The sequence below is a fragment of the Mirounga leonina genome, unplaced genomic scaffold (assembly GCF_011800145.1).
Source record: "Mirounga leonina isolate KUSES-001 unplaced genomic scaffold, KU_Mleo_1.0 Mir_101046, whole genome shotgun sequence".
In the NCBI taxonomy this organism is placed as follows: domain Eukaryota; kingdom Metazoa; phylum Chordata; class Mammalia; order Carnivora; family Phocidae; genus Mirounga; species Mirounga leonina.
The window spans coordinates 527,193-549,289 of NW_023270055.1; the positions used below are offsets into that span (position 1 = coordinate 527,193).

The 22,097-nt window shown below is 34.7% G+C and overlaps 1 protein-coding gene across 1 annotated transcript in view; it reads left to right on the top strand.

Moving 5' to 3' along the window:
* Positions 1-21,748, top strand: part of LOC118008845 (probable ubiquitin carboxyl-terminal hydrolase FAF-X) — a 150,793-nt gene extending 129,045 nt beyond the window's left edge. The window contains exons 17-30 of the mRNA XM_035002701.1: positions 638-828; positions 7,149-7,322; positions 8,197-8,338; positions 9,439-10,186; positions 10,840-10,963; positions 11,547-11,772; positions 12,299-12,428; positions 14,706-14,891; positions 15,320-15,540; positions 15,628-15,716; positions 18,048-18,204; positions 18,352-18,564; positions 19,155-19,250; positions 20,271-21,748. Coding sequence (XP_034858592.1) covers positions 638-828; positions 7,149-7,322; positions 8,197-8,338; positions 9,439-10,186; positions 10,840-10,963; positions 11,547-11,772; positions 12,299-12,428; positions 14,706-14,891; positions 15,320-15,540; positions 15,628-15,716; positions 18,048-18,204; positions 18,352-18,564; positions 19,155-19,250; positions 20,271-20,408 — 2,835 coding nt within the window. The 3' untranslated portion in view covers positions 20,409-21,748. The remainder of the gene's footprint in view (positions 1-637; positions 829-7,148; positions 7,323-8,196; positions 8,339-9,438; positions 10,187-10,839; positions 10,964-11,546; positions 11,773-12,298; positions 12,429-14,705; positions 14,892-15,319; positions 15,541-15,627; positions 15,717-18,047; positions 18,205-18,351; positions 18,565-19,154; positions 19,251-20,270) is intronic.
* Positions 21,749-22,097: the final 349 nt, after the last annotated feature.

The window sequence follows — 22,097 nt, forward strand, 5'->3', positions numbered from 1 at the left end:
TTGTTGTATTTATTAATAATTCTGATAATACCACATAAATTATTCCATATAATCTGTGAAAAATGCATTATCTCTAGAAGAAAATGAATCCTGCAAAGGCTAACTTATTTCTACTTATAATAAATATTCATTTGTCTCAATCTAGGCTGCTGAACTTTATCTTTTTTTTCTTATTCTATCTCTAATGGATGTTCAGGATTCTTCTTCTTTTTTTAGATTAATTTATTTTAGAGAAAGACAGCATGAGTGGGAGGGGCGGAGGGAAAGGGAAAGAATATCAAGCAGACTCCCCACTGAGTGCAGAGAGTACAATGCTGGGCTCAAGATAATGATCTGAGCCAAAAACAAGAGTTGGACACTTAACTGTCACCCAGGCGCCTCTCAGGATTATTCTTTATGATTTTTAAATGATAATTCATCTGTGAAAATATAGGAATAAGCACTAATACTGTAGATTTTGAAAGTTGTGTGCTTTGGAAACATGGAATGTAAAATAATGCAAATCATTCATTTACTGATTTTATTTGTCTCAGCTTCTCCAGTTAGATTAGCTCATCAATGATGGGTTTTTTCTTTGTTTTTGGTTTTGGTGTTTTGTTGTTTTTGTTTGTTTGTTTGTTTGTTTTTTGGTCTCTAGAGTACTGTTGATCCCCGAGATGATGTATTTGGATATCCTCATCAATTTGAAGACAAACCAGCTTTGAGTAAGACAGAAGATAGGAAAGAATACAATATTGGTGTCCTAAGACATCTTCAGGTCATCTTTGGTCATTTAGCTGCTTCCCGACTACAATACTATGTGCCCAGAGGATTTTGGAAACAGTTCAGGTATATTATAATGAGTGGATGATAATTTTTATTTTATAAAAATGTCAGTATATTAAGTTTAAATTTCTATATATGTTAGAATGTATAACTATTTAATATTTAAACAATGGTGATATTCTAACGTCCTTCTTAGTTTTTTTCTTTGTCTTGGCAGAAGGACGTAAAAATTACCACATAATCAGCAGTTCTCAACTGAAACATATGTTAGACATTTTATATATATGTATGTGTGGCTTTTTCATTTATGTATCTCTTTTTTAAATAAGCATAACCATGATATTATCTAAAAAAAAAACCTCTGTAGTATCACTACATTTAAGTTACTGTTTAAATATACCAAGTTGTTTAATTTTTAATATTGTGATTTTTTTTAAAATGCAGGATCAGAACCCATTTACTACAGTTGGCTGATAGTTCTATGTATATATATGTAGACCTCTGTATGATAGATGTGTATATGTATATGATACCAAAATGACATTATCAATCTATAAATTTCTGTCTTCCATAAATTGAAATCTTCGTCTAGGGCAAAAGACTGATTTGCATGTGTACTCCTTCTTTCCAGATATATGCATTTCCTTTTTTAGTTTTGTTACCTGCATATACTTTTCTCTCTCCGCTAGTGATATCAGTACTTTTGTTTTCTTAAGTTATCTTGTGTGTGACTCAAGATTTTATTCAGTAGTCTAGTCAGCATTTCTTTTTTTTCCAAATTACTATGCTACTGTGTTTCAAGCTGTTGTCTTAAAATATTTCATTCAGTTATTTGTACATGTGTGTATATATTTTGTGTATTTATGTATATTTCTACATATATAGCAAGATTTATAGATGGTTAGTTTTGCTCCTCAATTTTAATGTGTTTACTAAATTTGTAATGTATTTGTGCTTAAATATGTTTTTGTCTTCACAGTTACTTTCTCCATTTTTTTTTTAAAGATTTTATTTATTTATTTGAGAGAGAATGAGGGAGCGCACATGAGAGGGGGGAGGGTCAGAGGGAGAAGCAGGCTCCCCGCCGAGCAGGGAGCCCGATGTGGGACTCGATCCAGGGACTCCAGGATCATGACCTGAGCTGAAGGCAGTCGCTTAACCAACTGAGCCACCCAGGCGCCCACTTTCTCCATTTAATGGAGCTCTTTTGTACTATCTATATTCTAGACATGTAACATGAAATTCACCATCGTGAATTGCAACTATTTAAAAATGTACAATTCGGTGCCAGTTTAATGCATTCAAAATGTTATTCTCCAGTTTTCCCTTCCTCCAACACTGACAACAAAAAAATTAATGTTCTTTCTGTATGAATTTGCCTATTTTCATTATTTCATATAATTTTAATTATATAATATGGCATTTTTCATCCAACTTCTTTCACAAAGCATAATGTTTTCAAGGTTCATCCATTTTTTAGCATGTATCAGAACCTAATTTCATGGATGAATCATATTCCATTGTGTGGATGGATACTCCTCCACAGCTTGGTTATTTCTTCATCAATAGATGGACATTTCAGTGGTTTCTTTCTTTGGGCTATTTGAATAGTGCTCCTATCAGCATTCATGTTGTGTAAGTTTTTGTGTAAGATTACATTTTCATTTCATTAGTGTACATACAGGTGAGTAGTATATAGGTGCTGGGTCATATGGTAATTCTGTTTAATATTTGAGGAACCACCAAACTGTTCCATGTCCTTTATGACATTTTACTTTGCCATCAGCAAAATTTGATGGTTGCAGTTTTTCAATAATCAGTATTTTATTTTTCATTTTTCGTGTTTTCCTTTTCCCTTTGTTTTTGTGATAGTCTTCCTAGTTGGTGTCAAGTGATACCTTATTGTGGTTTTAGTTTGCATTTCTCTCATGAATAATAGTGTTGAATATCTATTAATGTATTTATTGCATTGTTTTGCTTTAAGGAGAGTGTCTATTCAAGTTCTTTCTCCGTGTCTTTTTGTTATTGTGTTATGAAGAGTTCTTTGTATAACCATCGTACTAGGCCCTTACAGATAAGTGATGTACAAATATTTTCTCCCATTCTGTGGATTTGCTTTTCACTCTCTTGGTAGTTCCTTTGATGCACAAAGTATTTTAAATTTGAGGAAAGCCCTTCTACCTATTTTTCTTTTTCAGGTTTCCGCTCTAATGCACTATTTTTTTATTGTTCTAAAAACATGTATGACAGGGGCGCCTGGGTGGCTCAGTCGTTAAGCGTCTGCCTTCGGCTCAGGTCATGATCCCAGGGTCCTGGGATCGAGTCCCGCATTGGGCTCCCTGCTCCGCGGGAAGCCTGCTTCTCCCTCTCCCACTCCCCCTGCTTGTGTTCCTGCTCTCGCTCTCTCTCTCTCTGTCAAATAAATAAATAAAATCTTTAAAAAAATAAAAAAAAAAACATGTATGACATAAGAGTATTTTAAATGCTTTTCTGTGTACAGTTCATTGGCATTGAGCACATTTACATTTTGTGCACAATCACTGAAATCCAGAACTTTTTTCTTTCTTTTTTTCTGAACTGAAACTCTGTATGCGTCAATAATAATCCCACGTACTGATTTTTACGTGTTGATTTTTATATCTTGCAAATTTGCTGAATTTATTCCTTGAATTCTAACAGTTTTTTGTGAAATCTTTAGGATATCCAGTTTAGATACTGTGTTTCTTAATTTACCAATTGGTATTTGCTATAGACCTTCCAGTGCTATGAAGAAATAAGACATCCTGCCTCTTTCCTGATCTTAGAAAAAAGCTTTCAGTCTTTGACCATTTGACCTTGACCTTACATCATACGTATTAATATTGACCCCAGGGCGCCTGGGTGGCTCAGATGGTTAAGCGTCTGCCTTCGGCTCAGGTCATGATCCCAGGGTCCTGGGATCGAGTCCCACATCGGGCTCCCGGCTCAGCGGGGAGCCTGCTTCTCCCTCTAACCCTCTCCCCTCTCATGCTGTTTCTCTCTCGCTCGCTCTCTAAAAAATAAATAAAATCTTTAAAAAAAAATATTGACCCCAAATGGGTCAAGTATGTAAACATAAGAAATAAAAGTACAAAATATAAAACTTTTTGAAGAAAACAAAGGCAGAATACTCAGTACATTGGATTTTGCAGTGATTTCTTGGTATGACACTAATAAACAATAGAAAATATCCTAACATTCTATTTTCAGTGAAAATATTCTTGAGTAGTGAAGGAGAGATAAGTACATTCATTCTCAAAGGGAAATGTGTGATGAATTTCCTCACAAAGTTCCTCTGGAGGGGGATAATTTACTAGGGAAAATTTGTAATTTCAAAAATAAAAGAAGAATATCAGAAATGTAAAATACTGTGTATTCACAGTACTCTGTTTTTCTTTTATGATTTAGTTTGTGTAAATATTGAAAACAAAAACAATACTGAAAAGGAAATCAATATATTATTAATGTAGGGGCACCTGGGTGGCTCAGTCATTAAGTATCTGCCTTTGGCTCAGGTCATGTTCCCAGGGTCCTGGGATCGAGCCCCGCACTGGGCTCCCTGCTCAGCGGGAAGCCTGCTTCTCCCTCTCCCACTCTCCCTGCTTGTGTTCCCTCTCTTGCTGTGTCTCTCTCTGTCAAATAAATAAAATCTTTAAAAATATATATATCTTAATGTAATACATTTAATATTTTTAACAGAAAAGTAAAGGCCATTATTTATTTGGCTATGAGTCTTTGTTTTTTTAATTTTATTTTATTTATTTGAGAGAGAGCATGAGCAAGGGGAGAGGCAGAGGGAGAGGGAGCAGCAGAGTTCCCACAGAGCAGGGAGCTTGAAGCGGGGCTCTTGATATAGGGCTCGACCCCAGGATAGTGGGATCATGACCTGAGCTGAAGGCAGACACTTAACCAACTGAGCCACCTAGGTGCCCCGCTTCTTTGCGTTATATGAATGCAAAACATAAACTCTGCGTCATAAGTTATGACTATTTATAGAGCAAACAAAAAATAACAGATGGGTAGATAAAAAGCAGATTCATTGAAATCGAAAAATATAATTAAATAATTCTCAAAAGGATAGAGAAGGAAAAACTGATAGACAAACAATAAAATAATAGGGTAATACAACTAAATTCACTTATATCAGTAGTAATATAAAGTGAAATTGGTCCAATTAAAAGCCACAGATTGTTAGATGAGATTAAAAATCAGGCCTCAATTATCTGCACCATGCAAGATACCAAATTTAAATTTAATGCTGTGAATTAAAAGTAAAGAGATGAAAGCATGTCAGAGATCAGTACACGTATGGGATTGGTAAAATAAATCTAGTGGCAACACCAGATACTGGCTAGGATACTGAGAAATGGTATCACCTGTTGCTGGTGTGAATATAAAATAATTCAGCTATCCTAAAAAGCAATTTAGCAATTCCTTATATAATCCATAGTTGCAGTCAGGAACAGTTATGCTGGAGAAAAGAAAATTTAGGTTGACACCAAAACTTGTACACAGATACTCAGAGTAGCTCTGAGTAGCCCCAGACTGGGAATAATAACCAAGATGTTCTTCCACAGCTCAGTAGTTAAATGAATTGGTATACCCATATTAGATACTAAAAAACAATGAACTCTTGGTACATGCAGTAGCTTGGGTGAATCTCAGCATTTTGCTGAGTGAGAAAGGCCAAATCCAAAAGGCTACATACTATATAATTCTCTTCATATAAAATGTTTGAAATGACAAAGTTTTAGAAATGAAAGACAGACTAGTGTTTGCCAGAGTTGTGAATGAGTAGCAAGTAGATGGGTGTGATTGTAGAATGAATGCTTGAGAGATCCTTATGTTGGTAACTGTTCTGTATCTTGACCAGGGTAGACACACAAATACACAGAAGTTAACAAAATTTCATAAAGCTAAATACTACACAGATACAAAGAAGTAAGCCTGTAGAAATCTTAGTAACATTGGAGCTTGTGTAGTTTTGTAAGATGTTCCCATTGGGGGTAACTGTGCAAAAGACACAGAGGGTTATATTTTGTGTTATTTTTTAGAACTCTGTGTGATTCTACAATTATCTCAAAATTGTTTTTAAAAATCAAATGGTAGGAAAAAAGTACTAGTTTGACCCAAACATTAATGCCAGAAAAATTGAAAGAGCAAACTCAAGTAACTTTGAAAAACAGTACTTCATACTATTTTTACTTTTCATAACCACAACAAAAATGTTATGGAAAAATTTATGGAAGGTTTTGACTACTAACATGGTAGCATTAGGAGATTTGGGGTGGGGGGTGAGGACTGAGATATGGTCTGGTATATTGATTGTGGTGGTCATTACACGTCTGTCTGCATTTGGTAACATACATATTGTGCTCCAAAAAGATTTAATGTTATTGTCTGTAAATTTAAAAGTAATTTTAAAAAATAATCAGCTAAAAATAAAATAAAAAATAAGCAGCTAGTTTTTTAAATTGTAAAAGTACACCACACACAAAAGATAATAAACCTCCTTGCCATATTTAACATTTTACCATATGTTTTGCTGAAAATGAATATATTTTATTCCCTTATGTATATTATTATTCTATAACCATTAAATGTTACTAATATCCATCATAACCTGATACTAGCAACACAATTCTCATTTTTTGTTCGCACACTTGGTATTTTGTCTTCTCAGTATCTATTGGCCTAAATTTTATTTTTATTTTTTTAACTTTCTTTTAAGTAAACTACTCCCAATGCAGGGCTCAAACCAACAACCCTGACATCAGGAGTTGCATGCTCTACTGACTAAGCCACCCAGGCACCCCTGGATTAAATCATAAATTCATTTGGATTACTGGAAATTACTCTAGAAAATGACAAAGCTTTTTTTTTTTTTCTTTTTTGGAAAAATCACCTTGGTTAAGAATAAATTGCTGTGACCTTTGCAATATGGCATGCAAGATTTAAGCAGAACTAAATGCCAAAGTAGTAGTTAATTACAACAGCCATATAAGAAGGGGTTTTCCTTCTCATGTTAATGCTATTTACTTACATTCAGAATGCACAGATATACTGTTTCATATAGAAGACACCATTCTTTTTTTTTTTTTTTTTTTTTTAGGACACCATTTTTAAAGTCTGCTACCCATAATTTCTTGGTAATTCTTTTGACACTGGAGTACAGTTTTTACTGTGAACTTCACTTCCATTACCATTGCTACTTGGTAGATAGTGTTTATTGCTTTATTTCTACTTCCTATATGAATAAAGGCTCAGCTTAGATTTCTGACAATTTTGTTGTGGTTATGAAAAGTAAAATATAGATATTCTGGGGGTATAGTATAGTTCTTAACTTTATTCTGTTTTTTTCTCAGGCTTTGGGGTGAACCTGTTAATCTTCGGGAACAACATGATGCCTTAGAGTTTTTTAATTCTTTGGTGGATAGTTTAGATGAAGCTTTAAAAGCTTTAGGACATCCAGCTATACTAAGTCAAGTCCTGGGAGGTTCATTTGCTGATCAGAAGATTTGCCAAGGCTGCCCCCATAGGTAAGTGCTAATTAATGTTTTTATTGTTCCAATTTTAGTATAAGCTGAAGCCTTAACTGACTGAGCCACCAGGTGCCCCAGGGAAAGAGAATCCTAAGCAGGCTCCACACGCCCCCATGAATTACTACTTAAACACATAACATAGGTAGCAAGCCATAGGATGAGAGAATATAAAGAACTTAACCAATGAGGTCAGACAAGCCTAACTTCAAATCACCACTCTTCCTCATTAAGTGTACCAAATTAATCTCTTTGATAGCCCACCTCCCACTTCCACTCCAGTTCCTTATCTGTGAAACAGGGATGGGTATGCCTCTCTGTTTTGTTTTTTTCTAGAAGGTTTTTTATGAAGGTGATGATAAGCAATAATATGTATTCACAATCTAATAGGGGTGCATGGGTGCCTCAGTCGGATAAGCATCTGCTTTCGGCTCAGGTCATGAGCCCAGGGTCCTGAGATTGAGCCCCACATCGGGCTCCCTGCTCAGCGGGAAGCCTGCTTCTCCCTCTCCTCCCTGCTTGTGCTCTCTCACTCTTTATCTCAAATAAATAAATAAAATCTTTTTTATAAAAATGAAGAATCTTACAGGAGCACTTCCCTGGCTTAGTCAGTAGAGCATGAGTTTCTTGATCTTGGGATCATGAGATTGGGCCCCACATTAGGGATAGAGATGACTTAAACTAAATTCTTTTTTTTAAGTCTAATATAGTGCCCACACAAACTTAAGTAAGCTTATTAATAACTTTCTGACTAATGCATTTAAATGATATAATAAAGACTAAAAATATATTTTGCATCAAGTTTATAACTAAAGGATAACTAGAAACTTAAGGAATAAATCCTTTTGATTGTCTCTTAAAATAATATCTTTAGATACGAGTGTGAAGAATCTTTTACAACTCTGAATGTAGATATTAGAAATCACCAAAACCTTCTTGATTCTTTGGAACAGTATATCAAGGGAGATTTATTGGAAGGTGCAAATGCATATCGATGTGAAAAATGTGATAAAAAGGTAAGTATTGTCTGGTTTTAAAAATCAATGATAATGTTTAACTGAACTGGGAGATGTCAGAGTTGCTTGTGTTCAACCTCAAAATATACCACTCTTCTACTCTGCTTTGTTACAGTTGTGGCAGAGAGGCAGTCACAATAACTTAAAGATTCATCAGGGAAACTATTGAGAGATTTGTCAAGGAAACTATTGAGAGAAAATAAAGCCAGTGGACTAGGAAAAACCATTTCATTTGGATGATTCATTTTAGATGTCGCAGTTGCCACTGAATTCCTTAAACCAGAAGGGCTGATAATAGAAAACACTGCTCCTCTTTTATGTTCCAGGTTACTCTTCATGTTTAGAATCACTCATTTTATTTGGTTACGTCAGATTTTCAAAACCACTTGCACTTTTTCTAAACACCAGATTTCATTTTTTCAACCCAATTACAGGCATTTAAACAGAGATGGAATGACAACATGCCTTTGATAATAGATATTACAGAAATATTTTTCTGAGCCCTACTCTCATCTCCTAACTACCTCTATTATTCTGACATTAAACATCATATAGATCATGTCATCTCTGAAGCTACAATATTGTCTGTTACCTACAGGTCTCAGACAGTTTCCTCTGAGGCAGTCTGTTTTTTACAACTCCTTCCATTCTTCCTCCCTAAATTTTAAACTATGAACCTTGAGTTAGGAGCTTTTCACAACAGTCAGAATTAAATATGTTAATATGTGTGCAGCATTTAGCATATTATGTGGCCGTAAATGCCATATGTAGTAGATGCTATTATTACATAGGGGTATTTCTTAAGTTTGCTTATAGCAGATTCTGTTCATTAGCATAAAAATAAACATTAGAAAAATAACATGATCAGATAGAAATAGCAGTATGGAAACATGTAGCCATTAATTTCTGTTCACATGAGACAGTAATTACTTATTTTTAGGTTTGGTATAAAAGTTTTGAAAAAGTAGTAACAAAATGATCTTGATTATATTCATTATTATGTACTCTATTTCTGAATAAATCCAGATCATAAAGTTTTAAATTTTTTATTTTTTATTTGGGTTATAAAAGCACCTGTTTATATTCACTGTTTATTGTAGGTTGATACAGTAAAGCGCTTGCTAATTAAAAAGTTGCCTCCTGTTCTTGCTATCCAATTGAAACGATTTGACTATGACTGGGAAAGAGAATGTGCAATTAAATTCAATGATTATTTTGAATTTCCACGAGAGTTGGACATGGAACCTTACACAGTACCAGGTGTTGCAAAACTGGAAGGAAATAACGTAAACCCACACAGTCAGTTGATAAAACAGAATGAGCAGTCTGAAAGTGAGACAACAGGAAGCACAAAATACAGACTTGTGGGTGTGCTTGTACACAGTGGTCAAGCAAGTGGAGGACATTATTATTCTTACATCATTCAGAGGAATGGTAAAGATGGTGAGAGAAATTGCTGGTATAAATTTGATGATGGAGATGTAACAGAATGTAAAATGGATGATGATGAAGAAATGAAAAATCAGTGTTTTGGTGGAGAGTACATGGGAGAAGTATTTGATCATATGATGAAGCGGATGTCATACAGGCGGCAAAAAAGATGGTGGAATGCTTATATACTTTTTTATGAACGAATGGACACAGTAGACCAAGATGATCAGATGATAAGATACATATCAGAGCTTACTATTACAAGACCCCATCAAATTATGTCACCAGCCATTGAGAGAAGTGTTCGAAAACAAAATGTGCAATTCATGCATAACCGAATGCAGTACAGTTTAGAATATTTTCAGTTTGTGAAAAAACTGCTTACATGTAATGGTATTTATCTAAGCCCTGTTCCAGGTAAGTTTCTGGAATTTAGCTTCTTCTTAATAAATAATAATTTTTATTTAACTTATAGAAGTGTTTATCGGCCATAAATGCATATTAGTATTTTCCTTCAGTTTTCTGAAGGTTTCCTTCAGTTTCCTTCAGTTTTCTTTTTCCTTTTTTTTTTTCAGAAAATAATTAGCATCATTTATTTTAAAGATGTCAGCTTTTTTTTTAATAAAAGATATTTATGCATTTGTCAGAGAGAAGCGGGGAGGGAGACCATAAGCAGGGTGAATGGCAGGCAGTGCAGGCAGAGGGAGAAGCAGACTCCCCACCGAGTAAGGAGCCCAATTTGGAACTCGATCCAAGACCCTGGGATAATGACCTGAGCAGATGCTTAACCCGTTGAACCACCCAGGCATCCCAATGTCAGCATTTTTCGTTCATTATGTTAAAGTCAAGTATTTAAGATCCCTATATTTTTGAGTAGTGATAGTATCTAGAACATTGAAGAGCTTTTATTTGTAACAATTTATTTGACTTAAACATTAGTTTGAAACATGGTTTGGTGAAGTACTAAGATAGGCACTAAAGATTACTTTTAGCTAAGATCCTTTTAACATTGGGCATTTGTTTAAGTATGTTTAAATAAAAATGTTTGATTACATACATGTTTTTTAAAGGACAAGATCACTTATTGCCTGAAGCAGAAGAAATCACTATGATTAGTATTCAACTTGCAGCTAGATTCCTCTTTACCACTGGATTTCACACAAAGAAAATTGTCCGTGGCCCTGCCAGTGATTGGTACATGGCTTTGAATTTTATTCATATTATACTCATGGTCGGTTTGAATCAATACTGCACTGCCTTATTTTTCCCTAGCCATGAGAATCTTATTTCAAACATAGGATAAAAATGTGGTAGTAATGTTGAAAAGAATATTAAAATTGCTTAATCTTAGTATGCCTTCTATTCAAAAATTGACTCCTATTTCTATTAAATTATAGCTCCTACTGTTTTATCATGAAAGTTTTAAGCTTTATCTAGATGGAATTTTGACTTAAGTTCAAAAATACAGAAGTTTTTTTTAAGTGTTTATGGTCTTAAGTTTCTAATTGTGAAAGTGTGGAGGACATTACAGTATCTTGATCTAACAGCTGTTTCAGCATCTTTTTGAAAATACATTTGCATCCATCTACACAAGTTCTCATTTAATTCATTTTGTGACTATGGACTAGATCAAGTCACAGTTCTAGAACTAACCATGACCATTAATTAGAGAAGAACTTTTTTTTATTTTATTCATAGAAGTCTGTTGGTTCACTATAGAAATTAAAAACAGAAGAACATTAATACAAGTTGATATTCATATATTTTTCTGTTTTAGGTATGATGCACTGTGCATTCTACTCCGTCATAGCAAAAATGTGCGATTTTGGTTTGCTCATAATGTTCTTTTTAATGTTTCAAATCGCTTCTCTGAATATCTCCTCGAGTGCCCTAGTGCCGAAGTGAGGGGTGCATTTGCAAAACTTATAGTATTTATTGCACATTTTTCTTTGCAAGATGGGCCTTGTCCTTCATCATTTACATCTCCTGGACTTTCTGGTCAGGTAATTGAAAGCTTTTCTCTAACAATGAAATACAAGTAAATTCTGTTTCCTGCAAGATCAAATCACTAAACATATGCATTTGTTTAACACATATAACATATATATACAAGCATGCGTATATTTATTAAAATTATTTCACAGCAATGACTATGATTATTGGGTGCTTTCAGAATGTAAGGAAAATTCCTTCTGTTTATTTAGTTATTAGCAGTTATGTAGTAAGTCTTCAGATTACATATGTTCAGGGAGGACTTTTATAATGCTAAACTTGAATCTTTTAAGTAGCCTATTTAGCATAAAACTATGTTTTGTTTTGTTTTTTTCGGTTACAACAGTAATACCTACAGTGGAATTTCCAGCTCTTCCCTCCATCTCTGTAAAAGCAACTATTTTTAGTAATTTACTTCCTGATATTTCTGCCTAATGCAATCATATATATATATGAATGTATTCCTAATGCAAACATATATATAGGAAGTATCCTTTTCTCCATCTGGTTGCTAATAAAATATTTTATCCTTCACAGGCATGTGATAACTTAAGCTTGAGTGATCACTTACTAAGAGCAGTATTAAATCTCCTTAGAAGGGAAGTTTCAGAGCATGGCCGTCATTTACAGCAATATTTCAATCTGTTTGTAATGTATGCTAATTTAGGTAAGAATTTTTAATAATTCCATACAATGTATTATTTCATATTTAGTACTAAATGATGAATGTATTTTAATGCAGTGATGATACCTAAATCTTCTGAAATAGAGGCAGTATTCCGTATTTATGATGTTAAAATCCATTGCAGATTTTTTGTATCACTTTTTAATAAGGCAGTTCTCATTTTGGATTCTGATAATTTATGCACTTATATTATTTCCTTGATAGTTGTTAAGTTTAGTGAGTATTTCTTGCTCATATTTTTATCTCCTAATCCTGGTTTAAAAATACTGTTTCACAGGCTATATCCCACATGATATGAATCAGAATTTCTAAGGATAGGAAAAACCATTCTCTAAAGGATCCCAAGTGGTTGTATTTGTCAGGTTTAGATCACTTCCTATCGGGCGCCTGTGTGGCTCAGGTGTCAGGTGGTTAAGCAACTGCCTTCAGCTCAGGTCATGATCCCAGAGTCCCAGGATGGAGTCCAACATCAGGCTCCCTGCTGGGCGGGGGAACCTGCTTCTCCTTCTGACCCTTCCCCCTCTCATGCTCTGTCTCTCTCTCTCTTTCTCAAATAAAATAAAATCTTAAAAAAAAAGAATCACTTCCTAAAGAAGTTGCTCTGTACCTATGTTTTTGTTAAATTGAAGTCAGTGAAAATGTACGTAAGTTATTCTGTTGAAATCAGTATCAGTAACTGTTTTCAAAATATGCTTTTCTTGTGTTCATTTCTTCTCAGTTGTTCCAGAGTGCTTACCTAAAGTGTTATGCTATACTGTTTTGTTAGGCTTATTCTCTTGTGTTTTGATTAGATTTTAAGTTTTTTTGTCATGCCCACCACAACTAGAGTATGAAGTTCTTGTGATCAGGGCTTTTTGCACAGTAGCACTTAGTCACTGTTTTCTGTATGGATAGATAGTCAAGAATATACATAAGAAATTTTCTGAAATTTTTAAAATTCTTTTAGATTATTGTTTGTTAAGAGTTTAGAAAGAGTAAGTTTGTTACATTTATATTACAAAATTTAAACATCAGTGATTCAGGTGTTGATGCACCAATAGCTCAGAATTACTAATCTTTTGAGATGTGGTTTAGTTAAAAATTTTGCAGTATTAGCATATATTTGAGTAGAATTTTTTGAGGAATTGAGTCAGAGGTCATTTTATTTATTTATTTTTAAGGATTTTATTTATTTGAGAGCAAGAGTATGAAATGGGGAGGGCATCAGGGCAGGGAGAGGAAACAAATATAAGCATATTGTCACCCATTAGTCATAATCAAAAGAAAAAGATGAAAATAAGCCTACATTTTTTTTTAAGATTTTATTTATTTGTCAGAGAGAGAGAAAGAGAGCACAAGTAGGCAGAGCGGCAGGCAGAGGGAGAGATAGAAGCAGGGAGCATGACGCAGGACTTGGATCCAGGACCCTGAGATCATGACCTGAGCCAAGGCAGACACTTAACCGACTGAGCTGTCCAGAGACACCCCAGAGATCATTTTCATTACACATATTTTGTATCCAAGATTAAATTGTTTATCTAAATGTTCCTCTTTGTAAAGTATAATCTTTATGAACTTAATTAATCAACTAATTGATTAGTCACTGCTGATGACTTAATAGAAAATTTTACTTTTTTTCTCTTTTCTCCCATTGTCTCTGTAGTGTACTATCATTTCCTTTATGTATCTCTAATTGAGATTCTGGGAATCTTATAGTTAAGAGGGAAGAGGGTATCACATAAACAAGCTCCCTCTGCTTGTGCACATGTACTCTATGTCAAATAAATAAATATAAACTCTTAAAAATAATAATCATTTATTCATTTATTTATTCATTTGAGAGAGAGAGTGAAAGCATGGGTGGGGGTAGAGGGAGACGAAGAAGCAGACTCCCTGCTAAAAAGGGGGAGCCTGGCGAGGGGCTCAATCCCAAGACCCTCCAGAATCATGACCTGAGCCGAAGGCAGACATGTAACCAACTAAGCCACTCAGGTGCCCCTACCTTACTTTATATTGGTGAGAGTTGCCATGTAGGGTCTCTAGACCCTAAACGGTATACTTCCTTTAGAGCTCAGTGTTACTGGAATGCCACAATCACAATTTCTGTTAGAATAATTAAACTAAATCAATTTCTGTTCCGTCTGTATTTCTGTAGTCTAAACATAGGTAGATGAACTTTCATAAAACTATAGGTAGCTATATTAGATACTTTTTCTTAGTGCAACACTTGCCATTCCAGTTGTTTTTATTTCCCGACATATATTCTCCCCTTTTTGATAGGTATGGCAGAAAAGACACAGCTTCTAAAATTGAGTGTACCTGCTACATTTATGCTAGTGTCTTTAGATGAAGGACCAGGTCCTCCAATCAAATACCAGTATGCTGAATTGGGCAAGTTATATTCAGTAGTGTCTCAGCTGATCCGCTGTTGCAATGTCTCATCAAGAATGCAGTCTTCAATCAATGGTAAAGTAGACTATTTTATTCTGTATCATAACTTAACAATAATGGGAGACTTCTGTATTACTTAATTAAATCTCTGAATATTTATAAAAACAAACTTAGAGTCTGAAAGCTCATGCTTTTGTTATTTTTTAAAACCAGGAAGCTGTTTCACATGTTCAAAAAGAATTTTTAAAAATTTACTACCTACTGTGATAAATCCCTTACTTATGAAATGGTTGGCTTAAGAATTTTAACTTTAATTTTTTGTCTTCAGTGTCAGTGTTTCCATTTTTTTGGATCTTACCATCAGAATATATCTGATTATTTTAGTGAATGTTTTATTGGACCTAAGAAAGTTAATTTATAGTCAATTTTTGAAGTAAAAAATTCAGTATTGTAATTTTGTGTAGAAGTTTATTGGCTTTTCATTGATGACAAATCTGTTCTAGGTAATCCCCCTCTTCCCAATCCTTTTGGTGATCCCAATTTATCACAGCCTATAATGCCAATTCAGCAGAATGTCGCAGACATTTTGTTTGTGAGAACAAGTTATGTGAAGAAAATTATTGAAGACTGCAGTAACTCAGAGGAAACCATCAAATTGCTTCGTTTTTGCTGCTGGGAGAATCCTCAGTTCTCATCTACTGTCCTCAGTGAACTTCTCTGGCAGGTTAAAGGAAAATAAATATTCATATGTCCATAACTTGATTCACGATTCCTTTAAATTAGTAATTCAACTATGTTTTACTTGTTCTAGGTTGCATATTCATACACCTATGAACTTCGGCCATATTTGGATTTACTTTTGCAAATTTTACTTATTGAAGATTCTTGGCAGACTCACAGGTGGATACATACTTTTTGCTATCAGAATAATTACATTTTTTTAGGTTCTAGAAATAATAATTGAAATTACCAGCTGCCCAAATACATTTTTACTTATTGAAGCTCTGTTAAGAATGTTTTATCTTAGGGGCGCCTGGGTGGCTCAGTTGGTTAAGCGACTGCCTTCGGCTCAGGTCATGATCCTGGAGTCCCAGGATCGAGTCCCGCATCGGGCTCCCTGCTCGGCAGGGAGTCTGCTTCTGCCTCTGACCCTCCCCCCCTCTCATGTGCTCTCTCTCTCTCATTCTCTCTGTCTCAAATAAATAAATAAATAAAATCTTAAAAAAAAAAAGAATGTTTTATCTTAAAAACAATAATAAGAAAGGAGTGCAAAGGGCGCCTGAGTGGCTCAGTTGGTTAAGCAACTGCCTTCAGCTCAGGTCATGATCCTAGAGTCCCGGGATCGAGTCCCGCATCAGGCTCCCTGCACATTTATTATTCAGTACCTATTTCAGTATCATGACAGACTTTGATTTTATTTTTGTTTGAATTCTAGTTAGTTAACATACAGTGCAATACTGGTTTCAGGAGTAGATTTCGGTGATTGATCACTTAATAACAACACCCAGTGCTCATCCCAGCCCTAGTGCCTATCACCCATCCCCCACCCACTTCCCTCCAGCAACAGTCACTGTATTCTCTATGCTTAAGTCTCATGGTTTGTTTCTCTCTCTCTCTTCTTTTTCTTTTTTTTTCCTCTTCCCACATGTTCATCTGTTTCTTAAATTCCACATAAAAGTGAGATTATAATGAACATTTAGTCTATTCAATATACATTACAAAGTATCTGCTATGTGCCAGACCAGTTACAGGCAACAGGACAGGCAAAGACAATATGATTTACAATGGTATATAAAAAATAGTTGTAGTAATGGTAATGTGGCAAAAATACTGAGTGACTTCATTATCACTTAAAACTGTAGAGGTATATATAGAGTATATACTATAATACTATAGTATTCCAAGATAAACAAGACTTAGATTATGAATATATATACTAAACAAAAGCACAAAACAGGTGCCTGGCTGGCTCAATCAGAAGAGCATGCAACCTTGATCTTGGGGGTCGGGAGTTCAAGCCCCACATTATGGGTAGAGATAACCAAAATAAAAACAACACACACTAAACCAAAAAATTTGTTTTTGATTTGGAATATAATGATGTTCTAGTAAGTAAAGTAAATGGTGAAAAGGAGAATTTCTCTAGACACTTTCTATCTTGGTCTTCCTAAAAAAGAAAGAAGTCATGTTTTTCCCACAAATAATTTTAAATTGGCTTTTGAGAAAAACAAGAAATAATTGGTGGTATAAAATGTCATGCTAAGATTTGGTTAGAACTGCAATACAATCTGATTATTAGTGAATCAGCCAAGTTGTACTCTTGCCAGTAAAAATTGCTTTATCCACCATATGTGTATTCTAATGATTAGAATTCAAGTTCATTGTGTACTGTCAAATTACATCACTTCCATATACACTAGACTCTGCAGTCTTTAAAAAAAAAAGATCTGGGGGCGCCTGGGTGGCTCAGTTGTTAGGCGTCTGCCTTCAGCTCAGGTTATGATCCAAGCCCTGCATTGGGCTCCCTGCTCCACAGGAAGCCTACTTCTCCCTCTCCCACTCCCCCTGCTTTGTTCCTGCTCTCGCTGTGTCTCTGTCAAATAAAATCTTTTTTAAAAAAAATAAAGATCTGGAGGGCACCTGGGGGGCTCAGTTGGTTAGGCATCCAGCTCTTGGTTTTGGCTAAGATTATGATCTCAGGATTAAGCCTTGTGTCAGGCTTTGTGCCCACTGGGGAGTCTGCTTGAGATTCTTTCTTTACCTCTCCCTCTACCCCCCTGCCTCCTGCACATGTGCACACACACTCTCCCTTCTTTCTCTAAAATAAATTAATAAATCGGATGATCTGACTCAAAGTAATTTGGTGATAGTCAAAGTAAATTATATTCAACTGAAGCAGTCTTGCAGACATAGTTGTAGTTAATTTTAATCCTTAATTCAGTATTAGTAATGCATTTAAATTATAGTTAGCAAGATAATATTGGATTAATAATTTGAGTAAGACTTCAAACTTTTCAGACTTAAGCCATCTCTCCAACTTGCTAGCTCTATGACATTAGGCAAACTGAATTCTATACTTGTTTTTTCATCTGTAAAATGGGTTTATAATTACCTAGGTAATTAGGGTTAAATGGATTTGATGATTACATCAAAACATGTATTGAACAGCACTAAGTAGGCACAGTGTTAGCTAGTTGATACTACAAATTTTTATATCTGATTCTTTTTTAGAATTCATAATGCACTTAAAGGAATCCCAGATGATCGAGATGGTTTGTTTGATACAATCCAGCGCTCTAAGAATCACTATCAAAAAAGAGCATACCAATGTATAAAATGTATGGTAGCACTCTTTAGCAGTTGTCCTGTTGCTTACCAAATATTACAGGTGAGAATTTTTTTCTCAAATCATGTGATAATCTGTATCATAATTAAGAACTGTTTTAAAAGAATTGTGAAATTTTGGACTTAGAATTTATTTTAACATTGAAAATTACTCTAAATTTTTTCACATAGTTTTTTTCTTCTTTTGAAGGGTAATGGAGATCTTAAAAGAAAGTGGACCTGGGCAGTGGAATGGCTTGGAGATGAACTTGAAAGAAGACCTTATACTGGCAATCCTCAATATGCTTACAATAGTTGGTCTCCTCCAGTGCAAAGCAATGAAACATCAAATGGTTATTTCTTAGAGAGATCACATAGTGCAAGGATGACTCTTGCAAAAGCTTGTGAACTCTGTCCAGAGGAGGTAAAAAAAGCCACCAAGGGGCAGCAGATAAAAATGGAAGAAAGAAAAGTAATTTTTATATTTATAGGCCAGTGTCTATTACATAAAAAAATTGTGTTTCAGTTTTGTTGGCCTTAATGTTTTTTGTTGCTTGATTTTGTTTTTAAGGACTCAAAGGAGCTTATTAACTCCTTTATTAGAGTTATTTTGGAGAAATTTCTGTGAAGTTACCTAAAAATTATATATCTGGGAAAATCTAACTTTTTTCTCTAATTGTTAATTATTTTATTTGCTTTAAATGAAAAAATGTTAAAGCAGTTGGCGGGTGCATTTTTTTTTTTTTTAAAGATTTTATTTGACAGCAACACAGGGAACACAAGCAGGGGGAGTTGGGAGAGGGAGAAGTAGGCCTCCCACAGAGCAGGGAGCCTGATGCGGGACTCGATCCCAGGACCCTGGGATCATGACCTGAGCCGAAGGCAGACGCCTAATGACTGAGCCACCCAGGGGCCCCCAGTGGGTGCATTTTTAAGACTTTTTTCTCAAAAGGAAATTAAACTAAATTTAAAGTTGCTTTCATAATCAAATTACTAATCTCTATTTAAAATTAGGAGCCAGATGACCAGGATGCCCCAGATGAGCATGAGTCATCTCTACCAGAAGATACCCCATTGTATCCTCATTCATCTGGCTCTCACTGTCAACAGGTAAAGAAGAGTTTGGTGGGTTTTTATGTTTTTTTGTTTGTTTTTGTTTTTATTCAGTAAGTTTTTGTAATTTGCCTGAAGAGAATTTCGTTATTTTTTTACATATTTTGTAAATTATCGGCTGTGACTATGATATTATAAAGGGGTTATTTAGAATAGCTTTGCCAGGATGATCAGAGGAACAGTGTGGTTAGAGTTGATGTCATGTTGCAACATGTTTCAGTCTACCCTTATGGCACTTTTCCTGGCCAGTTAGGCAGTCCCCTTGTGCTACTTGCTGTAATTAATAAAAATGTGTGATATTTCACATTAACATAAAATTAATACCTGTGAAGAAACATTAAGACAAACATATCATGGTTACTTTTGCCCCAGTATTCCTTTTCAGTAAAAATGTTTTACAAAATTAGTTTGAGTGATTTCAACAGATGATTCACTGGGGAAAAATGATAACTGGTAAGAAATGTACAGAACAGTTCAACTTTCATTGAAAAAGAAGAATTTGGGGAAATGTTTCTCAAAGATTGTCCTAAATTTGAACCACAAACATGACTAATTGGGGGCTTTAAATTTAATATGCCGCAGAATCATGTAAAGGCATTTGTTAAAAACAGGTTGCTAAGTTCCCAACTCCAGGATTTGTGATTCATTAAAGGTGGAATGTAAGACTGTATTTCTAACAAGTTTCCAGGTGATGCTGATGCTGCTGGTCTATGGACCACACTCAGAGGACCGATTCTCTTAAGCGGAGCATTTGGTGATAAACATTTTAAAATACTTCCCTTGTGAAAGTAGAATCCAATTTTATCACAAAGCCACATTTTCACAAAACAATTTCTCATATCATACTTAAATTCCTTAGAATATTAGAATTGATTTATAGATTATTTTGTAACTACATGATTGTTTTTAAAAGATAAATCCCTAGAAGAGACATGTCTACTTTTAGACAAACATTGTCCCATGATTTTTAATTTTAAGATATGAAAAGTTTGACATATGGCTCTCTTTCATCCTCAGAATAATTATGTGCATGGACAGCCATATACAGGGCCAGCAGCACAACACTTGAACAACCATCAAAAAACTGGCCAACATGCACAAGAAAACTTTGAAGGCAATGAAGAAGTATCCTCATCTCAAATGAAGGATCAGTGAAATACCTATCATAACTGCTTCCTTTAAGACCGTGCACTCAGGCCTTACTGTCCAAACTTTTTCTGTGTCTGGCTAGTATTCAAAACTAGAGAAACTGTTCAACACGGAGTGGAAAGTCTATTCACTGTCTCATTTGCGGTCAATATATATAAGCCACCTGCAGGGGAAAGTGTATAGTGTTTTGTATTAAATGGCTGATACGAATATGTAAATGGCAAAGATGTATATAGTATATTAATGTTTGACTGTTAATTCTTAACCAAGAAAAAAAATTTTTGGATGAAGAGTCAGTTCTACAAAAAAATAATTTTCTTGTTATGTGTGCTGCATTCTGCATCCAGTATTGTCTGCTTCATGGCAGTTGGATCAAATCCTTTACCAAAAATAAAACCAAAAGTAATATAAAACAGCCCATCCATAATAATCACACCATTGGTTTCTTGTTAATTCTAGTTACTACAGCCATGTCAGGCTGATTGGTAACCTTTCAATTATATGGATGATGTGGAAAAATTGGTGATGTAACATTGTGTCTGGATATTTTTCATTACCTTTTTATTCTGATTAATCACTTTAAAGCTATAGTGATGCTGTAACATTTAGCATGGCCTCACACTAAGTTTGTGTAGCCAGTGAAGACAAAATCACCTGAGTGACAGCAGTTTCCCCAAAGTGACAGTTGTGTTACCCAGAGGTTTTATTTCTTACACCTAGAGTACATATAAAACAAGAGGGAAAATGTGACAAAGAGGCACTTTTCAGTTACTCATATGTTCTTAATTTTTAAGTTTGACAGTTCAGTCTCTTGTTGGGATAAAGAATGTGAAAATATTGGTTTTAGGAATTTTAAAACATTAAAAAGAATATGCAAAGTTTTGCTACCCCAGAATGTGTGGAGCATAATAGACGACTGTATTTTGTGTGCTTGTTTTGTTTTATGATAGAGTTTATTAGGTGCAACTTTTACAGAAGCCCACTGAACTGGACATAATCAAAATCCCACAATATTTTGAAGTACCCTTGCAACTAGATATATGACTGATTTTCTAGTCAGTCACAGTTTTACTTGAAAGCAAGCATTGTCCCAGTTCCTTTTCCATTCCAAAACTCTTATGTTGGTATTTAATTAAAATAAACTTCTGGTTAATATAATTCTGAAGTACTATTTTAGAATAAACATTTGTTTCAGGATTCTATAACTCATGAGTTAATACTGTATTTAAAAAACCAAATATCCTGCAAACAGATACAGCCTGTCCTATACTATTTAAATATTTTGCTGTTTTGTTTTATAGAAATTATTTTGCTGAATTCACAAATAGAATTTGATTTAAGAAGAATTTGTCTTGTGTGTTTTTGTTCTTACTCTTTTGTTCTTAAGCATTATACATTAAAATTAATTATTTGTATAGCATATATTCGCATGACACTGAATTCAACATTTCAGACATTGCGTCTTTGTGCTAAAAAGTATTTACGCTTTGGAGCACCTGGGTGGCTCAGTTGAGAGCCTCAGGGTCCTGGGATCGAGCCCTGTTTCCGGCTTCCCAGCCTTTCAGGGAATCTGCTTTTCCCTCTCCCTGCCCCTTGCTCATGCTCTCTCTCTCTCTCTCAAATAAATAAAATCTTTTTTTTATTAGAAAAATGAAAAACAAGTGTTGGCACTTTTTTTAAAAATCCTAAGTTAAT